Consider the following 25580-nt stretch of genomic DNA (forward strand, 5'->3'; position numbering starts at 1 on the left):
AAATTTGGGCCCCAAGGCCATCTACCTACTGAAAATTAAGTGACCACTGTCACATTAGGTACCAACCACTCTGTTCCAAAACACCATGAACAATTGGAGGAGGCTGTCAAGGGTAAGAGACTAAAAGTGAGTGAGGTAGTTGATGTCACTACTGCGTTGGTCCATGCTCTCAAATTAATGGACATATTTTCCTTTTAAGTCATAATTGGCCAGGTGTGGTGCTCATGCCTGTAATCCCAACACTTTGGGAGGCTGAGGCAGGTGGATCACCTGAGGTTAGGAGTTTGAGACCAGCCTGGCCAACATGGTGAAACCCCGTCTCTACTAAAAATACAAAAAAAATTAGCCAGGCATAGTGGCAGGCGCCTGTAATCCCAGCTACTCGGGAGGCTGAGGCAGGAGAATTGCTTGAACTTGGGTAGCAGAGGTTGCAGTGAGCCGAGATCACGCCATTGCACTCCAGCCTGAGCAACAAGAGCGAAACTCTGTCTCAAAAAAAAAAAAAAAAAAAAAAGTTATAATTAATGATGGCTAATCTCACATGCATAGTTTAGGGAAAAATGAGATCGATTTTTTTTTCCTCCACTCTTGATTTCTGCAGTTCAGTAGTCCTCAAATCAAATTCCACTGATAATCAAAATAACATCAGTAGCTTTTTTTTTTTGAGATGGAGTCTCGCTCTGTCGCTCAGTCTGGAGTGAGGTGGCAGAATCTCGCCTCACTGCAACCTCCACCTCCTGGGTTCAAGCGATTCTTCTGCCTCAGCCTTGAGAGTAGCTAGAATTACAAGCGTGCACCACCACACCCAGCTAATTTTTTTAATTTTTAGTAAAAACGGGGTTTTTTACCATGTTGGCCAGGTTGGTCTCAAACTCCTGGCCTTTCAAGTGATCCACTTGCCTCAGCCTCCCAAAGTGCTGGGATTACAGGTGGGAGCACTTTGGGAGGCCGAGACAGGTGGATCATGAGGTCAGGAGTTCGAGAGCAGCCTGGCCAATACAGCAAAACCCCATATCTACTAAAAATACAAAAATTAGCGAGGCATAGTGGCATACGCCTGTAGTCCCAGCTACTCAGGAGGCTGAGGCAGGAGAATCGCTTGAACCTGGGAGGTGGAGTTTGCAGTGAGCCGAGATTACGCCACTGCACTCCAGCCTAGGAGAAAGAGTGAGACTACATCTCAAAAAAAAAAAAAAAAAGAATATTGATCAGACATTTTGTAGACTATCCCTCAACTTGGATTTGCCTGGTGTTTGCTTACTCATGGTTAGACTCGGGGAAAGAACACCAGAATGAAATGTCTTCACTGCATCAGATTGAGGAAAATGTGACATGATTTATCACTTGTGATGTTAACCGCGATCATTTGATTGAGATGTTATATGCTACGTTTCTCCGCAATAGAGTTGCTAATTTTCTTTTTCCATACTCCATCTGTTAGTAGCAAGTCACTAAATCCAGCTCACACTCAGGAGAGGGAAATTAAGCTTTATCTTATGAAGGAAGGAGTATCAATGAACTTTTGGGTACATATTTAAATGACCATAATAATCAATATATATTTAAGGGAAGATACTTTGAAGCTACACAAATATTCTATCTCTTCTTATAGTTTTGCCCACTAATTTAGGCATTCATCAGTGGATTTCTGTTGTAGCAATTATTATAGTGGTTTTCTAATGGTGATTTTCCTATTTCCTTCATTCTTTCTGCATTTATTATTTGTAAGTCTTCTTTAAGAGTTGTCCTTCTGTACCCTCTCTGAGAGGACTAAAAACTTAGGAAAAAAAAATGAAAGAGTTGCCCCTTCTTCTCCAGCTATTTACTCAATAATTTACATCAGGGTGCACTCATGGATATTTATTTTATTCCTTGATTTATAATCTGTTGTTATTTTGCTGCTCAAATTATTTCAGCTTTTGCCATTGGGACCTCTTTCAGGTTGGTTCATGTGTCTTTTTTACATGCTTGATCATTTGTTTGCTTATCACTTCCTTACTTTCTGGCACTTAAGATGTTCTGGGATCATTTTTTTTCCTTTGCCTCACCCCTGGAATCAACCATTTCTCCAAAGAGCCTTGTTCCCTTTTATTGGACAATTGTAGAGACCAAGACATGAGTGCTATGTATGCTTGTTGCTACTGAAGGATCATTCTTTCTAGGCCTGTACAAAGCTAAAAATGTACATGGATATACTAACCCATGTATAAACATATGCACTGTACCTTTATATATACATTTACATTTATATAGACATACATGTCTATATTTACTTCCATAACTACCTGTGTAGACATGAGTTCATATTGATATCTCCAACTCCAATCCAGCACCACAGGGTTCATTCCTGCATTTCTCCTTTGCATATTCGTAATTTCTTTTTCTAACAGTGAGATAGCTGGCCATGATTATCTATATTTACTTATTTGTTTAAGCCTAGTATAGATGCAGTTACAGAACAGACAACCTGTACCCCTGTAAGAAACATTTACCAACCAGAGTACAGTGTTCCCATACAGTTCTTTTTGTCTCTAGCTCAGTGAGGTTATGTCATAAATTTGTAATACAGTTGGTGTCATTTGTCATAGTCCACATTCCATTCTGAGATCCCCTTGACATCCTCGGTAGAGATTTGTTTTTTGGCAAAACTTGAAAAAGTTCAGACTTTGTGATGTATTGTTCTATGGATTTTGACAAGTTTGTAGACAAACGTATCCACCATCACAGTACCATACAAAATAGTTTCACCCGAAAAATTCCCACATGCAAGCCCTTTAGAGTCAATCTGTTCCTCAATCTCTAACAACCACTTATCTATTTTCTCTTCCTATAGTGTTGCTTTTTCCAGAATTTCATATAAATAGGATCATACAATATGTACTCCCCAGATTATGATTACCAGAAAGTTTGGGAACCAATACTCTTGCTAATTCAGATCTGATGAAGCACCAACATCCACTTCATCACCAAACTGGGAATCAGCTTCAATTGTTTGAGGGGCAAAAAGGTTTTCTTTTCCTTCAAACGTAGATGAAACAATACAAGAAAAGCTTTGCTATCCTACTCCTTCTCCAGAATATGGACTTCCACTCTCACCAATTTGAGTTGTATTTGTTTCCAAGCCAGTTTATTCCAGTTATAATGTGATTCTAATAATATAATCTAAGCACTTTTTTTTTTTTGAGATGGAGTCTCCCTCTGTCACCCAGGCTGGAGTGCAGTGGCGGGATCTTGGCTCACTGCAAGCTCCACCTCCCAGGTTCACGCCATTCTCCTGCCTCAGCCTCCCGAGTAGCTGGGACTACAGGAACCTGCAACCACACCCGGCTAATTTTTTGTATTTTTAGTAGAGACGGGGTTTCACCGTGTTAGCCAGGATGGTCTCGATCTCCTGACCTCGTGATCCGCCCGCCTCGGCCTCCCAAAGTGCTGGGATTCAGGCGTGAGCCACCGCGCCTGGCAATCTAAGCACTTATTATGTGAACCTTTGAAATCTGGTGTGAAAAGAAAAAATATTCAAGGAAAACAAAGTTGAGTGTTTCGGAAAGACACAAAAGTGAATTGCTTAAAAAGGTAAAAAAAAAACTGCAATTGAGTTAGGTATGGGCAAGAAATGTGTCAAAAATCAGATGGAGAAATTATAAAAACCTAGAAGTGTTCTGCATTCTGATGGCTTTATACATGTTTTTAAATTCTTACTCTATTTTAAAGAAACTAAAAATGGAAATGGTGCATTATAGGTAAAATTTAGACACAGAACTACAGAGCATCTATACTCAAAGAAAACAACATTAGAAAAAAACAAAGGACTCAAAACACTACCTGATTTCAAGACTTAGTATAAAGCTATAGTAATGAAGACAGTGTAGTATTAAAATATAAACAAATAAATCACTGGAACAGAAGACAATCCAGAAATGAATTCATACATATATGGCCAGTTGATTTTTGCAAAGGTGACAAGGCAGTTAAATGGGGAGAGGACAATCTTTTTCAACAAATGGTGCTGGATACCTGGATAATCATATGTAAAAAATAAAGAAACCATAAACTTTATCTCGTACCATATAAAAATTTAACATGAAATAGATCATAGGTTTCAGTGTAAGAGCCAGAACTACAAAACCTCTAGAAAAAAACTTAGAATATCTTTGTGGCCTTGGGTGTGGCAAAGATTTCTTAAACAAAACACCAAAAGCACAAACTATTTAAAAATCAACATATTAGACTTCAGCAAAATCTTAACCCTTTTCTCTTCAAAAACCATGATCATGAACATGAAAAAGCAACCCACAGACTGAGACAAAATATTTTATATGTGTTCAAGGACTTGTGCCTAGACTATATAAATCTTTTTTTTTGTTGTTTTTTTCTGAGACCAAGTCTTGCTCTGTCCTCTGTCGCCTAGGCTGGAGTGCAATCGCGTGATCTTGGTTCGCTGCAACTTCCACCTCCTGGGTTCAAGCGATTCTCCTGCCTCAACCCCCTGAGTAGCTGGGACTACAGGCACATGCCACCACACCCGGCTAATTTTTTGTATTTTTAGTAGAGACGGGGTTTCACAGTGTTAGCCAGGATTGTCTCGATCTCCTGACCTCGTGATACGCCCGCCTTGGCCTCCCGAAGTGCTGGGATTATAGGCATGAGCCACCGTGCCTGGCCTAAATAATTCTTACAACTCAAAATAAGGAGACAGACAACCCAACTTAATTGTTTTTTTTTTTTTTTTACATGGAGTCTCACTCTGTTCCCCAGGCTGGAATACAGTGGTGCGATCTCGGCTCATTGCAACCTCCACCTCGCGGGTTCAGATGATTCTCCTGTCTCTGCCTCTAGAGTAGCTGGGATTACAGGTGCACACCACCACGCCCAGCTAATTTTTGTATTTTTAGTAGAGACAGGGTTTCATCATGTTGGCCAGGCTAGTCTTGAACTCCTGACTTCAAGTGATCCACCTGCCTCAGCCTCCCAAAGTGCTGGGATTACAGGTGTGACCCACTGTGCCTGGCCCCCATTTTTTTTAAATGGGTAAATTTTTTGAATACTTCAAATTTAGGGACACTTAACCAAAGATATACACACAGCAAATAAATTAAAAGATGCTGAACATCATTAGTCATTAGGGAAATGTAAATTAAACACACTGAAATACTACTATGTATCCACTAGAATGGACAAAAGTAAAAAGACTGACCATACCAAATGTTAGTGAGGATGTAGAAAAACTGGAACCATCATATACTGCTAGTGGGAATGCAAAATGCTACAACCACTTTGGAAAACAAAACTGGTTTGGCAGTTTCTTAAAAAGTTAAGACATATACCTACTGTAAGATCCAATCATTCCACTCTTAGGTAGTTACCCAAAATAAATGAAAACACATGTTCATACAAAGACTTAGTCACAAATGCTCACACCAGCTTCAGTTCGAATAGCCAAAATGTACCAATAACCCAAATGTCCATCAGCAGATTAATGGATAAACAAATTTTGGCAAATACATACAATGAAATACTACTCAGAAAGCAATCAGACGAATCTCAAATAATCATGCTGAGTAAAAGAAACCAGGTAAAATAGGACGTGTCATGAAGGGGATGAGGAATCTCTTGGAATAGATATGTTTGCCATCTTGTTGTGATGTATTACGGGCACAATGTGTCAAAATTTATCAAATTGTCCGCTTTATTTTTTTGTACTTTTTTTTTTCTTTGAGACGGAGTCTCTTTCTGTCACCCAGGCTGGAATACAATGGTGCAATCTTGGTTCACTGCAACCTCCGCCTCCTGGGTTCAAGCGATTCTCCTACCTCAGCCTCCCGAGTAACTGGGATTACAGGCACCCACCACCAATGCCCGGCTAATCTTTTTATATTTTTAGTAAAAATGGGGTTTTGCCATGTTGGCCAGGCTGGTCTCGAACTCTTGACCTCAAGTAATCCATCCACTTCGGCTTCCCAAAGTGCTGGGATTACAGGCATGAGCCATCAAGCCCAGCCAAATTGTCCACTTTAAATATGCAACTTTAAATATGCCTTAAAAATTTTAAAAAAGGAAATAAAATTTAAAAATAAATAATTATGCCTTTAAATGTCCACTTTAAATATGCCAATTACATTTCAATAAAAATATTTTAAAGTTTATGATGTATACATACATATATATATTATATATAATCTTTTATGATTCCCTGCTGTAATTTTTTTATTCACTAACCAACTACAGGTTCCAATAGTGTCAAATGAGAGGGCTTCTACTCAACTTACCCCCCAACACTATCTTCACTAGCTCCAGAAAATGTCATCTATGCTCTTTGAAGGATGTCCGCTCTTCTCTGTCTAGAGAATTCTAGTGAGTATCTAGAGGTAATTAAATCTATACTGAATAAAACTGAATTAGCATTCCTTCCACTTCATATCCATTTTCATAAGGCAAGAGCTGTTTTATTGTAAATTCACTTATATAATGAGAATACTCTGGACATTGCTTAGTAGGGTTCTATTTGCAATTTATTCTAAACTTTATCTATTAATTACAAGCACAATGAATAACAATCATTACTACTAATCACTAAAATAAACAGATGAAGCACTCAAATGTATAAGCCTTTTATTTAAAATTAGAGAGACTCAAATACAAATTAAATAAGTAGAATATAAAATAGTAAGCCTTCATAAAACACATCATAACCACTTTAAATCATTTACTATTTCTACAACAAAATTAAAGAGAAATCTAAATATAGTCCAAAATCAAATTATTTTTAAACTCTTATTGTCAACATTAAAATTATTACAAAACATTCAAAGATATTTAATTAGAAGATGAACAAGGCCAGGTGTAGTGACTCACACCTGTAATCCCAGCACTTTGGGAGGCCAAAGTGGGTGGATCACGAGGTCAAGAGATTGAGACCATCCTGGCCAACATGGTGAAACCCCATCTCTACTAAAAATATAAAAATTAGCTGGGCGTGGTGGCGTGTGTCTGTAGTCTTAGCTACTCGGGAGGATGAGGCAGGAGAATCACTTGAACCGGGAGGTGGAGGCTGCAGTGAGCCGAGATCACGCCACTGCACTCCAGCCTGGTGACAGAGCGAGACTGTCTCAAAAAAAAAAAAAAAAAGAAAAAGAAAAGAAAATGAACAAAACTACTACAGAGTGATTCCTGCTATCCACTAAAATAAATAAGAATTAAAATTCAGTGTGATTTCCATTCATCCACAGATAAAAAGCACCTCATTTTAGGAAGACAATTATCTATTTCTTTCCAAGGCTGTGAGGACTGCTTTGTTTGACTTTTAATTTTAATATGGCACAACAAGCTTGATCAGTAAAAGCAATATCATTAAAAATGTTTAGAATGTTCCTTACAGACCCTTTCTGCTTCACTTCATGAATGAGGGTATCATATATTTAACATTTAAAACATTATGACACAATAAATACCTTTCAAAGGTATGTGGCAAAATAAAAATATACTCTGATTCGAGCTGGTGTTTGGAAAAAATAAAAATATACATTAAACAATGAAGTCTCGGCTGGGCGCAGTGGCTCACACCTGTAATCTCAGCACTTTGGGAGGCCGAGGCGGGTGGATCACTTGAGGTCAGGAGTTCGAGACCAGCCTGGCCAACATGGTGAAACCCCATCTCTACTAAAAATACAAAAAAATTAGCCGAGCCTTGTGGTTGCACACCAGTAATCTCAGCTACGCAGGAAGCTGAGGCAGGAGAATCACTTGTACCCAGGAAGTGGAGGTTGCAGTGAGCTGAGACCAGCCTGGGTGACAACAGTGACACTCTATCTCAAAAAAAAAAAAACCACACACACACAATGAAGTCTCTTCTTTCCTTTATGATGGAGAAATGATCATATTCATTCTATTTTTTTCTTTTTACTGTCTTAATTCTCGAGGAAAAACGTTTTATATTATCAATGTTATAAATCCAATTCTAAGACTTTGCACACAAAAAATACCAAGGGAGATAGTATAATATCTCAAGCTTGTATTTTCCTGAAATTATTGGTAAAAAGTAGAACTAGACTTAAGTAGATAACAGGAATATACAGTATTATGGTGTTTGTATACCAAAAATAATCCAAAACAAATAAAAACACACGCTCAAGATGGCGCCCACATTATTCCAGAATAAAGTTATTTACATATATACAAACAATTATATGACTAAATAAATGAACATTTTCCTAAAACATGCATATTGTGAAGCCTTTTATACTTAAACCTATAAAATCAAACTAAATTGCATATTATCAACTGTCATGATTACAGCTTTCTGCACACCAGGAGAGTTAACATTTTAACATCTGTTGTTCTACAAAACTGAAGATAAAATGTCATCAAACTCAGCATTTCTCTAGAAAATTTTATATACCTCAGCAACCTGTCATACTGCCTGTCATCAAATAAATGGACTCTAAAATGTACTTATTCTTATCAGAAAATTTTTTTTTTATAGAGAGGGGGGGTCTTGCTATGTTGTCCAGGCTGGTCTTGAACTCCTGGCCTCAAGTGATCCTCTGGCCTCAGCCTCCCAAAGCACTGGGATTACAGTCGTCAACCACCACACCAGGTCTCTTTTCTAAAACTTTAATTTCCACTATTGCTCTTTTGAAACCATTCTAATCAAGTCACATTTCTTGGAAAAAATTCACTCAGGGTTCTGAAGGAATTAGTTATTTTCTACAAGCAACTCTGTCATGAGTGATAAGAGTTGTAGCTCTCTTAGAAGTTTTTTTCCTCTTTCAAAGAGAATGAGAAATATGCAGAGATTTCCTTACTGACTCACTAAATGTAAAGATTAAGAGGACATAATAAAATTTCGGACTACAGTAGCATATAGGTTTTCACAGTTTATTTACTACTAACTAGCTATAACTTAGACAAGTCATTTAACATGCTGTGCTTTAGTTTCATCTTTGAAACAAAGAGATTCGAACAGAAATCTCTTAAGCTTCCTTCCAACTCTTACATGGTATGATTCTGTGCTTCTGCAAGAATTCTTAATTGATAAACTGAATCTTCCATAAATCAAGAGAACTGATGTGTACTAAAATAGCACAGCTGAACTAAACCTTTCCTTGTTAGGAAAAAAACACAAAGACCATGTTCAAAGCTCAACTTTCCAAACCTTACTAGACCCATTCCCTCTTCAGCCAACCAAAGAATAGCCCATAGAGTTAAAACCAAATATTTTAATTATATAAATTACTTTTAAAGTATAATGTAAACCCATTAAAATATATTAACTCTATGCCAGTTTTCCCACATTCTAATTTACAATATTTTCATTTTATCTACATTCAAGATAGTATGTACAGTTAAGGAAGGGGCTATTTAATATTCTTGCACTTCTAAACACTAGTAAAAGTTAAATAAAACACAGACGAAAAACAGAATATTAATAATTATCATATCGTGTCAAATTTTTAATGAAAGTATGCTGAGTACTATTTGTGGGATAGAGAAACAAGGCAAAGGTAAAAAAGGAAATCCTGCTAACAAGTGCTGATGATCAAATGAATTTAGTTGTGTTTTGCCATAACTTAAAAAAGACAGGAGGGAGAGGATTTTAGCAGAAATCTATTTAGGTAATACTGAATCATGACATTCCAGCAGCTTTTATGAAAAACTAATGTATAAAGTAGTATTGTGGTACTAGTGCAGTGCAAATTGGTTTTTCTTTGTCTAACTATGGACAGCAAGTGAGGCACTTAACTGTAAAATAGAAAAATAGGGTATATTTAAGAAGACATTCAAAATCATTCAGAAAAGATAATTAGCACTATTGAAAAAAAGTTAGAAATTCCATTTTTATTTAACATGCATTCAATGTTACACGTTTCACTAAGGAAAATCCTTCTGAAAGTAAGATTACTGTTTTATTTATAAGAAACAGAAAATATTTCCTTTTCAAGGGATTCTGGATTTCTAAGAATAAAATCCAAGTCATCTCAACCTGAGTGCTACGTATTTATAAACTGAGAAAAATACATCTTACCATACAGGAAAAATGTTATGACTATCAACAAATACCATGAGCTGGGAGCAGTGGCTCTTGCTTATAATCCCAGATACTCGGGAGGCTGAAGTGGGAGATCACTTGAGCCAGGAGTTCGAGGTTATAGTGAACTATGATCATGGCACTGCACCAACAGAGCCAGACTCCATCTCTTTAAAAAACAACAACAAATGCCACATACCATGTGATCCTCAACTTTATCCTTGAAGGATCAGATGCTTTTATTTTATATAACTTCAGAGAAGGGCACCTGACTACAACAGAATAATAGATATTTAGCACCTAAATTTAGAGAACGCTTAAGTATTGCCATAGTTTTAAATAGCTGTATGTCTGTAAGTTGAGGGAAACCAAATACATGTTGTTCAACGATATCATCCTTAATTACAAATGCATCTACCTACAATATTCAAACACAATCTTATTTCTCCCTGAAGTTGCAGACATATATATATATCCCTTTTAACAAGTAAAGTGAGGTTTATTATTTCTTCAACATCATTAAATTGTCTTCCAAATGTGGCACTTTTTCAGGTTAGACAAAAAGCAGTTCCTAAAAAGTCATTCATATTCAACCATTAGTATTACTTTAAATGTTCTTCACTACGGGACAGAGGTCAAAATTGAAGTGAATGGCCATGGACCTTCTGCTGAAATACATAAGTAAACATAAGCAGGAACAGAGGAGATGAACATACACTAATTTCTGACAACATGTTGGCACATAAATGCTTATCTATATGGTGAAAAAGCACTTAATGAAAGGATAAATATCCTCCATGACAGTATTTCAAGTGAATGGAGACTAGTGTTTCCTTTCATCATATCTAAGTGAAATATTCTTGTGTTGCCTAAGTAAACTTGACTTTAATCCTGGATAGAACACTTTACTTCATATGTTAAAACTGACGTATGACATTAACTGAAGTTTTCCATGAGACAATTTAATCATTCCCATTGAGAAATCTTATAATCCTACCTTTTCTTCCTTAATTTGCTTATAGAAAGGCTTTCCTTGACTCCGAAAGGAGGAAAAAAGGCTTTAAAAAAACATTTTACACCAGGGAGACTGGCAAATTTCAATAATTCACAATCCTCATATTTCTCATTTATATTTGCTTTATCAAATTTCATTCCTTACTATATAATTAAGTTTCTCAGACACAGAAGGGCCAAAATTCTCTTATTTATATATTTAAGGTAATTTTTTCTGTTTTCTTTAATATATTCTAGCTTATTTTTGAAAGTAAATGAGTACATGAAAGAAATAGGAACATTGTTGATGCAATTCAGTTAAGAAATAAAGTGCATATAGCTTTCAATATAAATAGTTTGGTACCTTACAGCTAAGTAAAAAGCTAACAAAATCAAAATGAAAACTCAGCTCAATATCTAGAATCTGAAAAATATGAGACATGAATACAAATTCTATATAAATAGTAACAAAATTAGGGGTAGGGAGTACTCCCCTCCAAAAAAAAGAAAAGGCAACTGAAAGTATTTTTAAGAAAAGTTAAGTGGATATCTGCCTCCCAAAAGACCACAACATGCTACACAGTAACACCAACATGCAATAGCTGAAATGTAGAATCACATTCTGGCTGCTGCCCTTGAACTTCTGCATTTAATTTAGAATTCTCTCGTGTCTGGCTAATTTCACCTTGCAAAGGAGAAGATATGCCATGACTCTCATCTACAGAAGCACCGTCAGACAAGGTATCTAACTGTACTGGGAAACAAGCAATGTGAAGTTTACTATCTCTTGTCTCTTTATCAAAATTGGTCCTCTCATCAGCATCTTCCAGCTGTTGAACTGAAGTTAAATACTGTTCAAGCAGACTATCGTCCTGCTCGTTATTTGAGCTTTCCTTATTCCATTCACCATGTTCTTCACTAACATCCCCTAAATCTGATTCTTTGCCATATCTGACCGTGTCAATGGAATTCCCCATTATGGAGCTTTCACTGCCTTCTGTGGAACTTTTCTCAAAATCCAAAGAATGCTGCAAAGAATGAACTTGTTCTGTTAGAGAGGAATGAAAACCAGAGTCTGGAAATTCTGGTAATGATTTCTCTTGAGGAGCTACATCAGAAGCAATAAACCAATGAGCATTTTGATCACAAGAAGACTCCTGGCTTTGGGTAAATAATGGCTGTTTCGATGGCACAAGAGTACTTGATATAGGAGGAACATCAGTATGCCAGGAACTCAGACGCTGGTCCACTGTCTGTTGCCAAACCTGTAGAGACCTTACCTATAAACCAGAGAATACAGTTATATTATAAAATAAAAAGTGTCTTTTTTGTTTGTTTGTTTTTGAGACAGGGTCTCACTCTGTCACCCAGGCTGGAGTGCAGCAGCACAATCACGGCTCACTGCAGCATCAACCTCCTGGGCTCAAGTGATCCTCCCACCCCACCTCTGCCTCCTAACCAGCTAGGACTCCAGGTGCCCACCACCATGTCTGGCTAATTTTTTTTTTTTTTTTTTTTGAGATGGAGTTTCGCTCTTGTTACCCAGGTTTGAGTGCAATGGCACAATCTCGGCTCACCACAACCTCCACCTCCCAGGTTCAAGCAATTCTCCTGCCTCAGCTTCCCAAGTAGCTGGGATTACAGGCACCCACCATCACACCTGGCTAATTTTCTATTTTTAGTAGAGACAGGGTTTCCCCATGTTGGTCAGGCTGGTCTCAAACTCCTGACCTCAGGTGATCCGCCCACCTCGGCCTCTCAAAGTGCTGGGATTACAGGCGTGAGCCACCGTGTCCGTCCATCTGGCTAATTTTTAAAAATTTTTTTGTAGAGATGGGGTCTCACTTTGTTGCCCAGGATGGTCTTGAACTCCTGGGCTCAAGCAATCCTTCTGCCTTGGCCTCCCAAGTGCTGGGATTATGGGCACAAGCCACCATACCCCACCTGTCTATTTTACAATTCTCCTTTGAGCTCTTTTTTCCAGCAGTCATGAAGCTGGCAAATGGCAGAACTGGAGCTAGAAACTGCTGACTCCCTTTATCTTTTCCATAGCATCCTAAGCCTAAAACCAGACTGGCACAAATGGTACATGTCCCTGGTAACAAAAGGCCCTCACCAGGAGTGGGAATGGGCCAAAGCAATTCTCTTGCTTCTACTAGAAAAACAGCAAGAAGCACAACAGTATATGTCTAGTTGACTAAGGGGTCAATAATGCACAACAGTACATGCCTAGCTGACTAAGGGGTCAATAATGTATTCAAGATATAATGAGATCTATTCAATAAGACAGGTTAGAGCCCTTGATATAAGTAGATCTTGTAAAATAAGTCTCATTTTAGATACCCAGGTAGAGATTAGAATTTTTAAATATTAGCTAACAATATAGTATATGCAACTTTCTAAAATACCTTAACATACCAAATTCTTGATAATATGACCCCTACATTTCTAAAGTATAACAAAAATTCCAAAATTTTACTGTAAAAACTGCAAACAAGAAAGCAGTATGTACAGTTTTTGGTTTCCCTTTGACCCCCCCCTCCAAGGTAATTACTGACAGCAACTTGATGCATATCCTTCCAGACTTTTTTCTAGGTAGTATTTTCAAATATACAGGGAAGCTGAGCACACTGGTGTGTGCCTGTAGTCCCAGCTGCTTGGGAGGGTGCAGCAGAAAGATCACTTGAGGAGTTCAAGGCTGTAATGTGCTAGTGCTGTTTTTTTTTTACTAAACAGTATTATTTTGGAGATCTTTCCATGTTGGTGAACACTACTACCTTATTCTTTTTAACTGTTCCATGGTATTCCACAGTATTATTATTCTATAATTTAACCATTCCTCTATTGTTGGTAACTACAAAACTTTACAAATCAATAATTATTTTTTCATTTTATAGGTCAAATCCTATTATAACAAATTTGGCCAGGTGATGTGGCTCACTTTGGGAGGCTGAGGAGGGAAGACTGCTTGAGCCCAGAAGTTTGAGACCAGCCTGGGCAATATGGCAAGACCCCATTTCTATAAAAAAGAAAAAATGAAAATTTTATTAAAATATTTTCAAGAAATTATCAAGAAGTATTTGACGTGATACAATGCTAGTAAAACCAACTGCCTAAACTGTCCCTAAAGTGTGCTATTATAGGATTGTATTTCTCCTATACAGTTATGAATACTTTTTAGGACACGCATATTGTAGTCATATACCATCTTAATCACAATTCATTCAAATATTCCCAAAAGATAGATCGATAACTACATGAAATTTCAAATTGGGGTTGTTGTATCTATTGGAAAGCTCTAACAGCCTTCAATTAAGCCACTTTCCTCCTGCTTTACACTATTTTGTTTTTCTTGTCAAAATTGTCAGAATATTTTTCTTCAGATTAAATAAAATGCAACAAAATTCACCGTCCTAGTTCACAGTTAGTGGCGAAGAACACAAGCCATACCCTTAACCTTGAACAAGAGTGCTTAATACATCTGAGTACTCTATGATTATCTCAATGAATATAGAATGTTTATTTGATCATATATGAGGTAAATCAGCAGGAGGGAGTTTACCTGGTTCCAAAGGAATCTGAAAGCTTCTTCTTGTACAAATTTTTTAATACGTTCTTCATCTCTTTCTTTTCGTAATCTACAATAATTCAAAACACATTATTGACATAAGGAAAGGTGCTTTGACTCAGACTCCCTGTTACAACTCATAAACACATGCATTATAAAGAGATTAATAATCTAATAGTTGTCTTTCCCACTTTTAGAATATCTAAATTAAAACCTTATTTTATTTTTATTTTTTTAACCTCAGAATCAAAATGGAACAGTTTTATAAGTGACATCACAAACCTTAATTTTGAACTGTGACTCAAGGTAGAAGCTAAAGGAGATATGACTGAAATACAGGTATTAGTTCTACAAAGTATTTCCAGTAATAAGAAATAAAATAAAATGTTAAATGGCTCTTTGTCTGGCTTCAATTTCTCAGCCAAACAAACCAAAGGAACAGAAAGTGCAAAAAAGGAGTGGCTATCCAAAGCCTCCAAAACAATTAAGGGTCACACTTAAGTACTCATGATCCAGCTTGAAACACCCTCTGCTAAAGACTAATCCCACCAAACTTCACTATTCTGTTTGCCCAGGTCTCTGACCTACTCCTTGCTAACAAGAGACCTCCCATCCATTATTCCTCATTCATTCATCAAAGTCTGAGCTCTGGGCTCACTGCTGTTCTCTCCATACTTAGGCATATCACAAACCTAAGGCTCCTCCTTTAGTGATCCATTATCACCCAAACTGTCAACACCATTTTGTTCCACACCTCTGACCCAATTCACCAGTTTCTCTAGCCCCCCCAAGCCTTTCTCCTGTGCCATCTAGAACTCCTGAATTGTAATTAGCAAACCCCTTTATATACTCCATCTCCCTCTGAACTTTTCCTTGTCCAAAGCAGACCCACTTCTGAGAGCACTATAGCCCTCTGAAGTGGAAGCTATTTTTCCCTGTCACACATCAGGGTTGAAAGATTGCTTCTCACTGTTGTTTTCAAATGATTCTTCATCTCCCTCCTTTAACTCCTGCCATCCTGCTAAATTTCCCAAAGTTCGTTGTCAAGTACTGAACTCCCACCATCTGCTCCCATTCAATGAAGTCTCAGCACCAGGCTTTCTCTTTGCCCCATACCTGTCATCATTTTTGGAGACCTCAACATTCACATGGATGCTCTAACAATAATCCACCCCATGTCAGTCACCCATTCTCATAGTCTCACCCTAGACCAAATCATTTTGACTACACTACTTTCAGAAATGGTTCTAAGCACCCAACACCAACCACTACTTCCTATCCTCCCAGTTCACTTGCTGTTGTACCCCACTGCAACAATCTAGACCTCCAGTCCAATGATCCTTCCCCCCTGTCTTCACTTCCCTTTTACCTCATTTAAAATTCCAGCCAGGCTGGGCACAGTGGCTCACACCTGTAATCCCAGCACTTTGGGAGGCCCAGGCAGGAGGATCACCTGAGGTCAGGAGTTTGAGACCAGCCTGGCCTACATGGTGAAACCCTGTCTCTACTAAAAATGCAACAAAAAAAAATTAGCTGGGCATGTGGCGGGTGCCTGTAATCCCAGCTACTTGGGAGGCTGAGGCAGGAGGATCACCTGAACCCAGGAGGCAGAGGTTGCAATGAGCTGAGATCGCGCCATTGCACTCCAGCCTGGGTGACAAGAGTGAGACTCCATCTCAAAAAAAAATTTTTTTAGATAAAAAATAAAAATAAAATTCCAGTCAGCAAGGTAATTCACACCTGTAATCCCAGAAGCTGAGGCCGGAGGCTGAGGCAGGAGGATTGCTTGAAGCCAGGAGTTCAAGACCAGATGGGCAACACAGACTTCATCTCCTTAAAAAAATTTTTTTTAATTAGCTGGGCATGGTGGTGCATGCCTATAGTCCCAGCTATTTGGGAGCCTCAAGTGGGAGAATCACTTGAACCCAGGAGTTCAAGGTTACAGTGAGCTATGATCACGCCACTACACTCCAGCCTCAGCAACAGGGCAAGACCCCATCTCAAAAAATATATAAAATCTAAGATCTATCATTATTACTCCCTCTCAAATATCTTCAGCTCTCTTGCCCTTCCCCTGTTCTCTCTACAATATTACCTAGGAAAAAAAATCATTCCTGGCTGAACCAAATTAACCATGCCTGAATCAGAACAGAGCAGCTAAGAATTGCTGATGAAAATCATACAACCTGACCTACTGTTTTGCACTTTTAAGCATTTTCTCACATTGTCCAGCAACCCTCCTCCATTTTCCTCATAAGGTCATGTTTAAGATAACTACCTCACACCTCATACTTCTCTCCTTACACCTCCTTCACCCCCTCCTCATTTTCAGGCGTTGACCACATCTTATACATTATTGAAAAAGAAGCAGCATCAGACAGGACTTTTTCCCATCTCCCACCATCAAACCTACCACCTTACCTGCTCCTGCTCCCATCTCAGGCCACTTCCTCTACTTCGACACTACATTTCTTCCTCTCTTACCTTCTCAAGAACTGCAATCCTGCTCTTCCTCTTTTTTTTTTTTTGCTGCACCATCAGTTTTTCCCTCCTTATTCATTTCATCAACACACGAACAAACTCTGTATCTCTCATCTCCAAAAGAGAATGTTCCTTTAATCTAGATTCTCCTTCAGACACCACTTAATTCTCTTTTCTCTTGTTTTCCTCAAAACAACTCTTTCCAAGAATTGGCTACACTCATCCTTCAAACTCTTTACCTCTCATTCACTATTCAACCCATTCCAAAATGGCCTTCATCCCTCTACACCACTGAAGCTGCTCTTGGGAAGGTCACTGTGCAGTAAAGGAGTTAACTCAGCTGGACGGGGATGTTCAAACACTGTACATTGCAAAGATAAGACTGGCCCTTGACTGACTCCTGGGAGATAATCTCCAAGCCCTTGGAATATCCTGACTGAAAAAGAATATCTTTATACACCTGGGGTCTTGGTCACATCAGATAGTTTAGGCAATCAATGATTTCTAGTCAACATCTATTTTGTTCGCCTGGGGTCCTGGGCCATGGAGTATCAGTGTGACCTCTGTGTGGCCTGAGGTCTAAATAGTTAAGATCAGTTACATGGGTACTCAATACCTATGTGACTGGCCCACAATAAAAACCCTGGACACCAAAGATGAGGTAACTTTTGCCAGTTGGCAATACTTCATATGTGTTATCATATGTCATTGCTGAGAGAATTAAGCCCTGTCTGTACAACTGCACTGAAAGAGAACAACTGGAAGCTTGCACCTCATCTCTCCTAGACTCTGCCCTAGGCACCTTTTTTCTTTACTGATTCTAATCTGTATCCTTTTGCTGTAATAAACCATAATGACGAACAGAATAGTATTTTCCTGAGTTCTGTGAGTCCTTTTAGCAAATCATCCAACCTGAGGATAGTCTGGAGAATCACCAACACAGTCACCAATAGCCTCCAACTGCCAAGTCTAATGCCTGTGTCCTCTCTATGGCACCTCTCATCTCTCCTGAAACACTTTCTCCTGTTGAAGGTGGAACTCTCCTAGTTTTCCTCCTACTCTGGCAGTATCCTTTGCTGCCTCTTCCTCTTCTACCTGATAATACCAGTAAATATTACTAGTTGCAATATTAATGAAATCCTAACTTTCCTGGGTTAGCAGTCAGTAAAACATATGAGCCATGGGATTAAGGAATAATTCCTATTGTAGTCCTATAGAATTTTAGCCCCTTCTGAATCCCTGCTATTTTCTGTAATTCTTATTTCATGTACTGAATTCCATATAGACTTCATCATCTTCTCATTTTTTTACTTGGTTTTTCAATGTTTTCTGTACCTTTCTATGTTTAGAATTACAGATCTCTATAAAGCTCACGTTCATTGAACATTTATCACTACACTGCATCTATGTATCAAGTGCTTTGCTGGGGATGGAGATGAGGAGATAGAGCAGATAGTGTCTGCTCTCCAGATGCTTTCGGTACACTATAGGAGACAACCAAACCAACAGTGGCTACACTGTGTGAAAAGTGTTATAATCACAGAAGCACAGTGTTCTGAATCAACTGTAAGAATTTAACACCCTCAAACCAACAAAACAGTGCATCAAAAGGACTTCTGACCCACCTCCTTATTTCATCAGTTAAGCAGACAATGTGCTCTTGCATTCTGCGTAGCCGGATTTCGTAACGCACATCTTTGGCTTGAGGGTTGTAGTTCCTGGCATAAAATCCCCGCCAACAGGCCTGAAGCTTGGTGGCTGCATCATTTAATTTCTGAAGGGCAACTGTGTCTTGTCCCAAAGCAACAGATCTCTGGGTTAAAATCATGGGAAGTTTCTCTGAAGTTGCTTGAGATATGGTTTCTTTATTTTCTGGTTGTGTATTTTCTGGCTTCTTTATGTCTGGTTGTTTCTGTTCAGCTGACTCAGGAAAAAATGTAAGACTGTGGTTATCATCCTTCAAGATAGTGCTGATTATTGTTGGCTCAGGACAAGGTAATAGCCCAGCTTTCTCATTTACCTCTGTATTGATTTCACTTCTCATCATTTGAACAGAATTCTCATTTGCAGCCCATAAAGGCTTTTCCTCTTCCTTATCCAACACCTGGCTTTCCAGCCCTTTCACAGATTCATCTGCAACACCATCATCTTCTAGGCCCAAGTTAATGCCCTGCAGCCTCAGCTCAACTGTAGGTGATAGTGGAGATAGTCCTGATGCAACTGGCATAAAAGTAGACTCTGAAGAGAGAAGACTACAGTTTAACTTGTCCTCATCCGTCTGTATGTCTTCCAGGTGCAGATCATTTCGAGAATATCTCGTAGTGTGTACAGAGGCTGGAAAATTATTCTTAACCGCAAATAACTGATCATCATTACTGTTTATCCCAACCCAAGAATTGACTTGAATGACGGGTTCTAGAAGAATCAACAGAGTATCATTTAAACCACCAAATATTTACATTTTAGTTATGTCCCTTTAATGAAATCTATTCCTTGAAATAGAGTAAAATGCAAAAAAAAATCCCCTCAGTGACTTCTTCCAATATGCCTAAAACATCAAATCAAATATTTTTAAGAAAATGAATTCTTGTGATAATCATAAGAATAATCAAAGCATCAGGGCTATACAAAAGGTAGTAGTCTTTGAAATGTTTCTTAAAATTAGAAATCTAGCAGTTATAATATACATACATATATAGGTGTGTATATACATAGATATGTATAAGATGTAAATGATTACTGAAGTTAGCAAACTAACAAAAAATTATGAAAATATGCACCTTTTTCTGCTTTATGATACCTGACAAATTAAATAACTTGGAGAAAAGGGATCAGAGATAAATTAGTTTCTTACCACTTTCCTGGGATATCTGGCAATCTTGAACAGGGCTTGAATGCTCAGGAATAAGGGATGCCCTTGTTTCAACAGGAACAAGAGGAGACAACTCTTCATTTTGGCTTTGGTTCATCAACTGCCTCTGGTGAAACCTAAAAATCAATAATATCTGGTCTGATTTAACACAAACCAAAAAAAGAAAGATTTTCTGCTTCCTGGGTAACAATCTCAAAAAGGCAGAAGTTTACAAGTTCTCAAAGTAGGTACTTTTAATCACTGCCAAATTATAAATCCTCATTTGAAAGCACTGGATAAAGAAAGTTAAGAAGCTTATTTTGTAATTGCAAAGACAGACACCCTACTATGCACACATACACACATACAAAAATATTTAAAGGCAGGATCTCTGATAAAGAAAGTAAATATTAAATGCTTCTGGCAATACTTTTTCTCTTTTTTTTCACTGTACCCTTTGAAGGCAGATATACCTCTTAAGTATTCAAAAACCCACAAGAAACACCTACATTAAAGAACAAATAGGTCGGGCACAGTGTTGTGCACCTGTAATCCCAGCACTTTGGGAGGCCAAGGCAGGCGGATCGCTGGAGCTCAGGAGTTCAAGATCAGCCTGGGCAACATGATGAAACCCCATCTCTACAAAAAATATAAAAAATTAGCCGGGGCATGGTAGTGCGTGCCTGTAGTCCCAGCTACAGGCACGGACTGAAGGGAGTCTGAAGAGGGAGGATCATTTGAGCCCAGGAGACTGAGGATGCAGATGCAGGGAGCTGAGATCACACCACTGCACTCCAACCTGGGTGACAAAGTGAGCCCCTGCCTCAAAAAAAAAAAAAAAAAAAAAAAAAGGGGGAGGGTTGGCAGACACAGTAGCTCATGACTGTAATCCCAGCACTTTGGGAGGCCAGGGCGGGCAGATCACCTGAGGTTAGGAGTTCAAGACCAGCCTGGCTAACATGGCAAAAATCCATCTCTACTAAAAATAAAATATTAGCTAGGTGTGGTGGTGCATGCCTGTAATCCCAGCTACTCAGGAAGCTGAGACCCAAGAATTGTTTGAACCGGGAGGTGGAGGTTGCAGTGAGCCGAGATCACACCACAGCACTCCAGCCTGGGCAACAGAGTGAAACTATGTCTTAAGAAAAAAAAAAAAAAAAGCCTATCCCGTTTCCTGGTGTAGTAGCTCATACCTATTATCCTAGCACTTCAAGAGGCCGAAGGAGGAGAACTGCTTGAAGCCAAGAGTTTAAAATCAGCCTGAGGAACAAAGTGAGACCTCATCTCTACAAAAAATTAGCCAACCATGGTGGCATGCACCTGTAGTTGCAGCTGCAGTGACCTATGATTGCACTGCTGTACTCACAGACCAAGAGACAAAGACCCTGTCTTTAAAACAAAAAAAGACCCTCTATTCCTCCATACCATATTGTTTGGCTGTTTGCAGTGCATGATTCAGCTTCCCTGCAGGAACTGCTGCAGTGACAAGGGGACTGAGTGTCCAGAAATGTGGGCCCCAGCACTTGCCTCAGGCTTACTATCACCATAGCAAAGACTCAGAGGTGTTTTAACCTGTGAATTCATCGGTTGTTAGAAATAAATGGGCTCACCTCTGTTTGCTCAAAATCTTCTCTAGTTTGGCATCCTCTGCAGTTTGAAGACCTAGTGTAGAAGTAAGGGGGCAGACTGTAGCCAGATATTGGACAAGCTGGATGTGCTGGCCAGGCCGATATGCTCTCCCCTTGCCTTGACTATAGAGCCATTCAGCTTTCAAACTGGAATTGAGGAACATAAAAAAGAGGAGATGGCATGAGAATAGTCAATACGCATTGTCAGGCAACAATGATCTTCCTTCTTAACTTACCTTTATAGCACCACTGGATGTTTTTCATAAATAAAATTCACTCAATTTTTTTTTTAAATCTATCATTCTGACTCATATTCCTCATTCTAATAATGTTTCAAACCCTTTTTCTTGCTTAGAGGCACTTCCATTAAGCTTGGACTAATGGTGCCAAATATTTTTAAATCATTTTCAAGGAAGCAATGAGTATTCTCTCCATTCATTCTGTCACACTGAAATGCCTAAATAGATGAACTGCATTTAAATCCATTAGTTCATAATGACAGTTAAAAGAAAAAAAAAAACTAGCCGGGTATGGTGGCATGTGTAATCTCAGCTACTCAAGAGGTTGGGGTGGGAGGATCACTTGAGGTCAGGTGTTTGAGGCTATAGTGCGCTATAATCATACCTGTCAACAGTCACTGCACTCTAGCCTGGGCAACATAGCAAGACCCTCATCTCTATAAAAAAAAACCCAACAAAAAACAAACAAACAAAAGTGAACTGGTCACAGTTGGAGGATACTAGTGAACCACCAACTCCTTATCATTAATTCTATCTTTTCTATACAAACTATGCCAATGCATAACCAGATAGTTACTTCATAGTATTCCAACTAATAAAAAAAAGAATGATAGAGTTAGAATTTCACCATTTTGCAACCCTTAATGAATTGGCAGATTTAGGCATTGATCATTAATAGCTACTAATAACACAAGAGGAAACTAGACACTGTATGCCTCCCAACAGAACCCGCTAAGTAAAAACTGCAATTACTTTTGCACCAACCTTATAGTCCTCCCCTCGAAAAAAAAAAAAATCAAACCTGAATCTGAACAAACATCCATATCCAATTTACAGAAAATACAGAAGGGAGAGGAATATGTCAAAGGACACAGGGATGTAGCTGGTAAAATGAGCAGATAATGGGAAACTCTATAGGACAAAAACTCTGACTTCTTCAACTACAACCAAAAGAAAAAAAGAAAAGCAAGGGAGAGAGAGAGAAAAGAAAGCAAAGAAAATAAAAGAGAAGAGAGACAGATAGATTGAGAGATTCAAGAAAGTCATCTTGGACACCTAGCCACGTTAAGCCTTCAGATGACTCTAGCCCCATCTGTGACCTGAGTGCAAGCCCAGGAGGCCCCAAGAAAGAACCGCTCAGTCAGCACAGCAAACCTACAGAGCATGCCATAATAATATACTGCTGCTTTAAGACACTAAACAGAGTAAGAAAGAAACTTAAGAAATGTATCAACCAAATGTGACATAAGGCCATAATTATTTGAATTGTGTTTCCAAGATACAAAATTCATTTATAAGGATTGAAAATGTAAGCACTGAATATCTGATATTAGGGCGCTTTGTTAATTTTTTTTTAAGATGTGATAATAGCATTGTGGTTGTTTCTTTAAGAGTTCTTCTCTTTTAGAGACATATACTGAAATACTAACAGGTGAAATTATATGTAATCTGAGATTGGCTTCAAAATAGTATAGAAGAAGGAAGAGTGAGTAAAGGTATAAGATGAAGCAAGGGCCAGGTGTGGTGGCTTATGCTTGTAATCCCAGCACTTTGTGGGGCCGAGGTGGGAGGATTGCTTGAGCCCAGGAGTTTGAAGCCAGCCTGGACAACAAAGCAAGACTCTGTTTCTTTAAAAAAATAAATAAATAAATAAAAAGTTTAGTTTATTTAATAAAGATAATTAGAAGTATTCCTTCCATGGGCCTGACGCAGTGGCTCAGACCTGTAATCCCAGCACTTTGGGAGGCCGAGGTGGGCGGATCACGAGGTCAGGAGATTGAGACCATCCTGGCTAACATGGTGAAACCCCGTCTCTACTAAAAATACAAAAAATTAGCCAGGCGTGGTGGCATGCACCTGTAGACCTAGCTACTCAGGAGACTGAGGCAGGAGAATGGTGTGAATCCGGGAGGCAGAGCTTGCAGTAAGCCAAGATCACGCCACTGCACTCCAGCCTGGGCAACAGAGCGAGACGCCATCTCAAAAAAAAAAGTATTCCTTCCATGAAAACATCCCTGTGGACTAAATCAAAATCATTTAGAATCTTCATGAAATCTGCTCTAAGTTTGCATATATTCTCCTGCCAAACAAATGGCATGTTGAAAGGTTGTACAAAAATAGGTCCAGAGTAGAAGACAATCACCAACTTTAATATTTCCCAGCAAGCAATATTTCTAAGTTATAGATGATCTGTATTTTGGGAAGACAGAAAAGTGAAACTAAGAGGCTAGAGGAAAGGACTCAAGCTTGAATATCCTACAGTTTAAGTTTTTGTGAAAAAAAACCACAAACTATAAATCGTCAACTGCTATAAGATCTGATTTTCCACTTTGCTTCACATGAATTCATCAATAAACATATCCCTACACAAATTATATTAAATCGTAGGTAAAAACAACAACAACAACAACAACAACAAAAAACTCTGTCAATTAAAATACCATTTTCAATTTAAAAAAACAACAAAATTAAGACTCATTCAGCTCTAACATATTAATCTTTTTTTTTTTTTTTTTTGAGACAAGGTCTCTCTGCCACCCAGGCTGGAGTGCAATGGCACTATCATGGCTCACTGCAGCCTTAAACTGCTGGGCTCACTCAATCCTCCCACCTCAGCCTCCCAAGTAGCTGAAACTACAGGTATGCACCACCATACCCAGCTAATTTTTTCATTTTTTATTTTTTTTTAGAGATGAGGACTCACTATGTTGCCCAGTCTGGTCTTGAACTGCTGACTTCAAGTGATCCTCCTGTGTTGACCTTCCCAGGCACTAAGATTACAGGCATGAGACACCATGCCTGGCCTCTAACATATTAATTTCAAGTCATTGGATTATGATTCCACTCTTGAAAGTGAAGGAACTGTTTACTTAAAACAAGAGAAGTAACAACTATTAAGAAAGGGAACTTACAACAACCTGCTCTGTCTCTTTAAAAAAAAAAAAAAAATGTAATACCAGCTACTAGGGTGGCAGAGGCAGGAGAATTGCTTGAACCAAGGAGGCAGAGTTTGCAGTGAGCCAAGATCGCACCACTGCACTCCAGCCTGGGCAACAAGAGCGAAACTGTCTCAAAAAAAAAAAAAAAAAGGAAGGCCAGGCACGGTGGCTCACGTCTGTAATCCCAACGCTTTGGGAGGCCGAGGTGGGTGGATCACAAGGTCAGGAGATCGAGACCATCCTGGCTAACATGGTGAAACCCCGACTCTACTAAAAATACAAAAAAATTAGCCGGGCATGGTGGCAGGCGCCTATAGTCCCAGCTACTCGGGAGGCTGAGGCAGGAGAATGGCCAGAACACAGGAGGCAGAGCTTGCAGTGAGCCGAGATTGTGCCACTGCACTCCAATCTGGGCGACAGAGCGAGATTCCGTCTCAAAAAAAAAAAAATAAAAGGAGTACTAAATAAAAGGATATCTGATATTTGCTTTTAAAATACTCCAACAAAAAATGTGGAATGAAACAAGACTGGCAAAATATTGACAACTGTTGAAGCTGCATGGTGGGTACATAGATGTTCATTATGTTATTCTCTTTAACTTTCTATATATTTGAAATATCCCTTTAAAAAAAAGGATATTGGCTAGATGCAGTGGCTCATATCTGTAATCCCAACACTTTGGGAGACTGAGGCGGGAGGATCCAATGAGCCCAGGAGTTCCAGACCTGACTGGGCAACATAGCAAGAACCCATCTCTACAAAAAAGTTTAAAAAATTAGTCAGGCTAATTTTTTTTGGTGGCATGCATCTATTCCCAGCTACTTGGGAGGCTGAAGCAGAAGAATCGTTTGAGCCTG

At 38.7% G+C, this 25580-nt stretch overlaps 1 protein-coding gene across 3 annotated transcripts in view; it reads right to left on the reverse strand.

The window, feature by feature from the left end:
• Positions 1 to 6594: 6594 nt before the first annotated feature.
• Positions 6595 to 25580, reverse strand: part of CEP97 (centrosomal protein 97) — a 66683-nt gene continuing 47697 nt past the window's right edge. The window contains exons 8-12 of one of the 3 annotated variants that reach the window (XM_024245352.3): positions 21528 to 21692; positions 19921 to 20054; positions 18692 to 19304; positions 14580 to 14655; positions 6595 to 12297 (exon numbers count right to left, since the gene is read on the reverse strand). In XM_024245352.3, coding sequence (XP_024101120.3) covers positions 11593 to 12297; positions 14580 to 14655; positions 18692 to 19304; positions 19921 to 20054; positions 21528 to 21692 — 1693 coding nt within the window. In that variant the 3' untranslated portion in view covers positions 6595 to 11592. Of the gene's footprint in view, positions 12298 to 14579; positions 14656 to 18691; positions 19482 to 19920; positions 20055 to 21527; positions 21693 to 25580 lie in introns of all 3 variants that reach the window. The other 2 variants (XM_024245351.3, XM_054551582.2) reach the window with 2 other exon arrangements.

Source organism: Pongo abelii, chromosome 2 (genome assembly GCF_028885655.2).
Source record: "Pongo abelii isolate AG06213 chromosome 2, NHGRI_mPonAbe1-v2.0_pri, whole genome shotgun sequence".
NCBI classification, from domain to species: Eukaryota; Metazoa; Chordata; class Mammalia; order Primates; family Hominidae; genus Pongo; species Pongo abelii.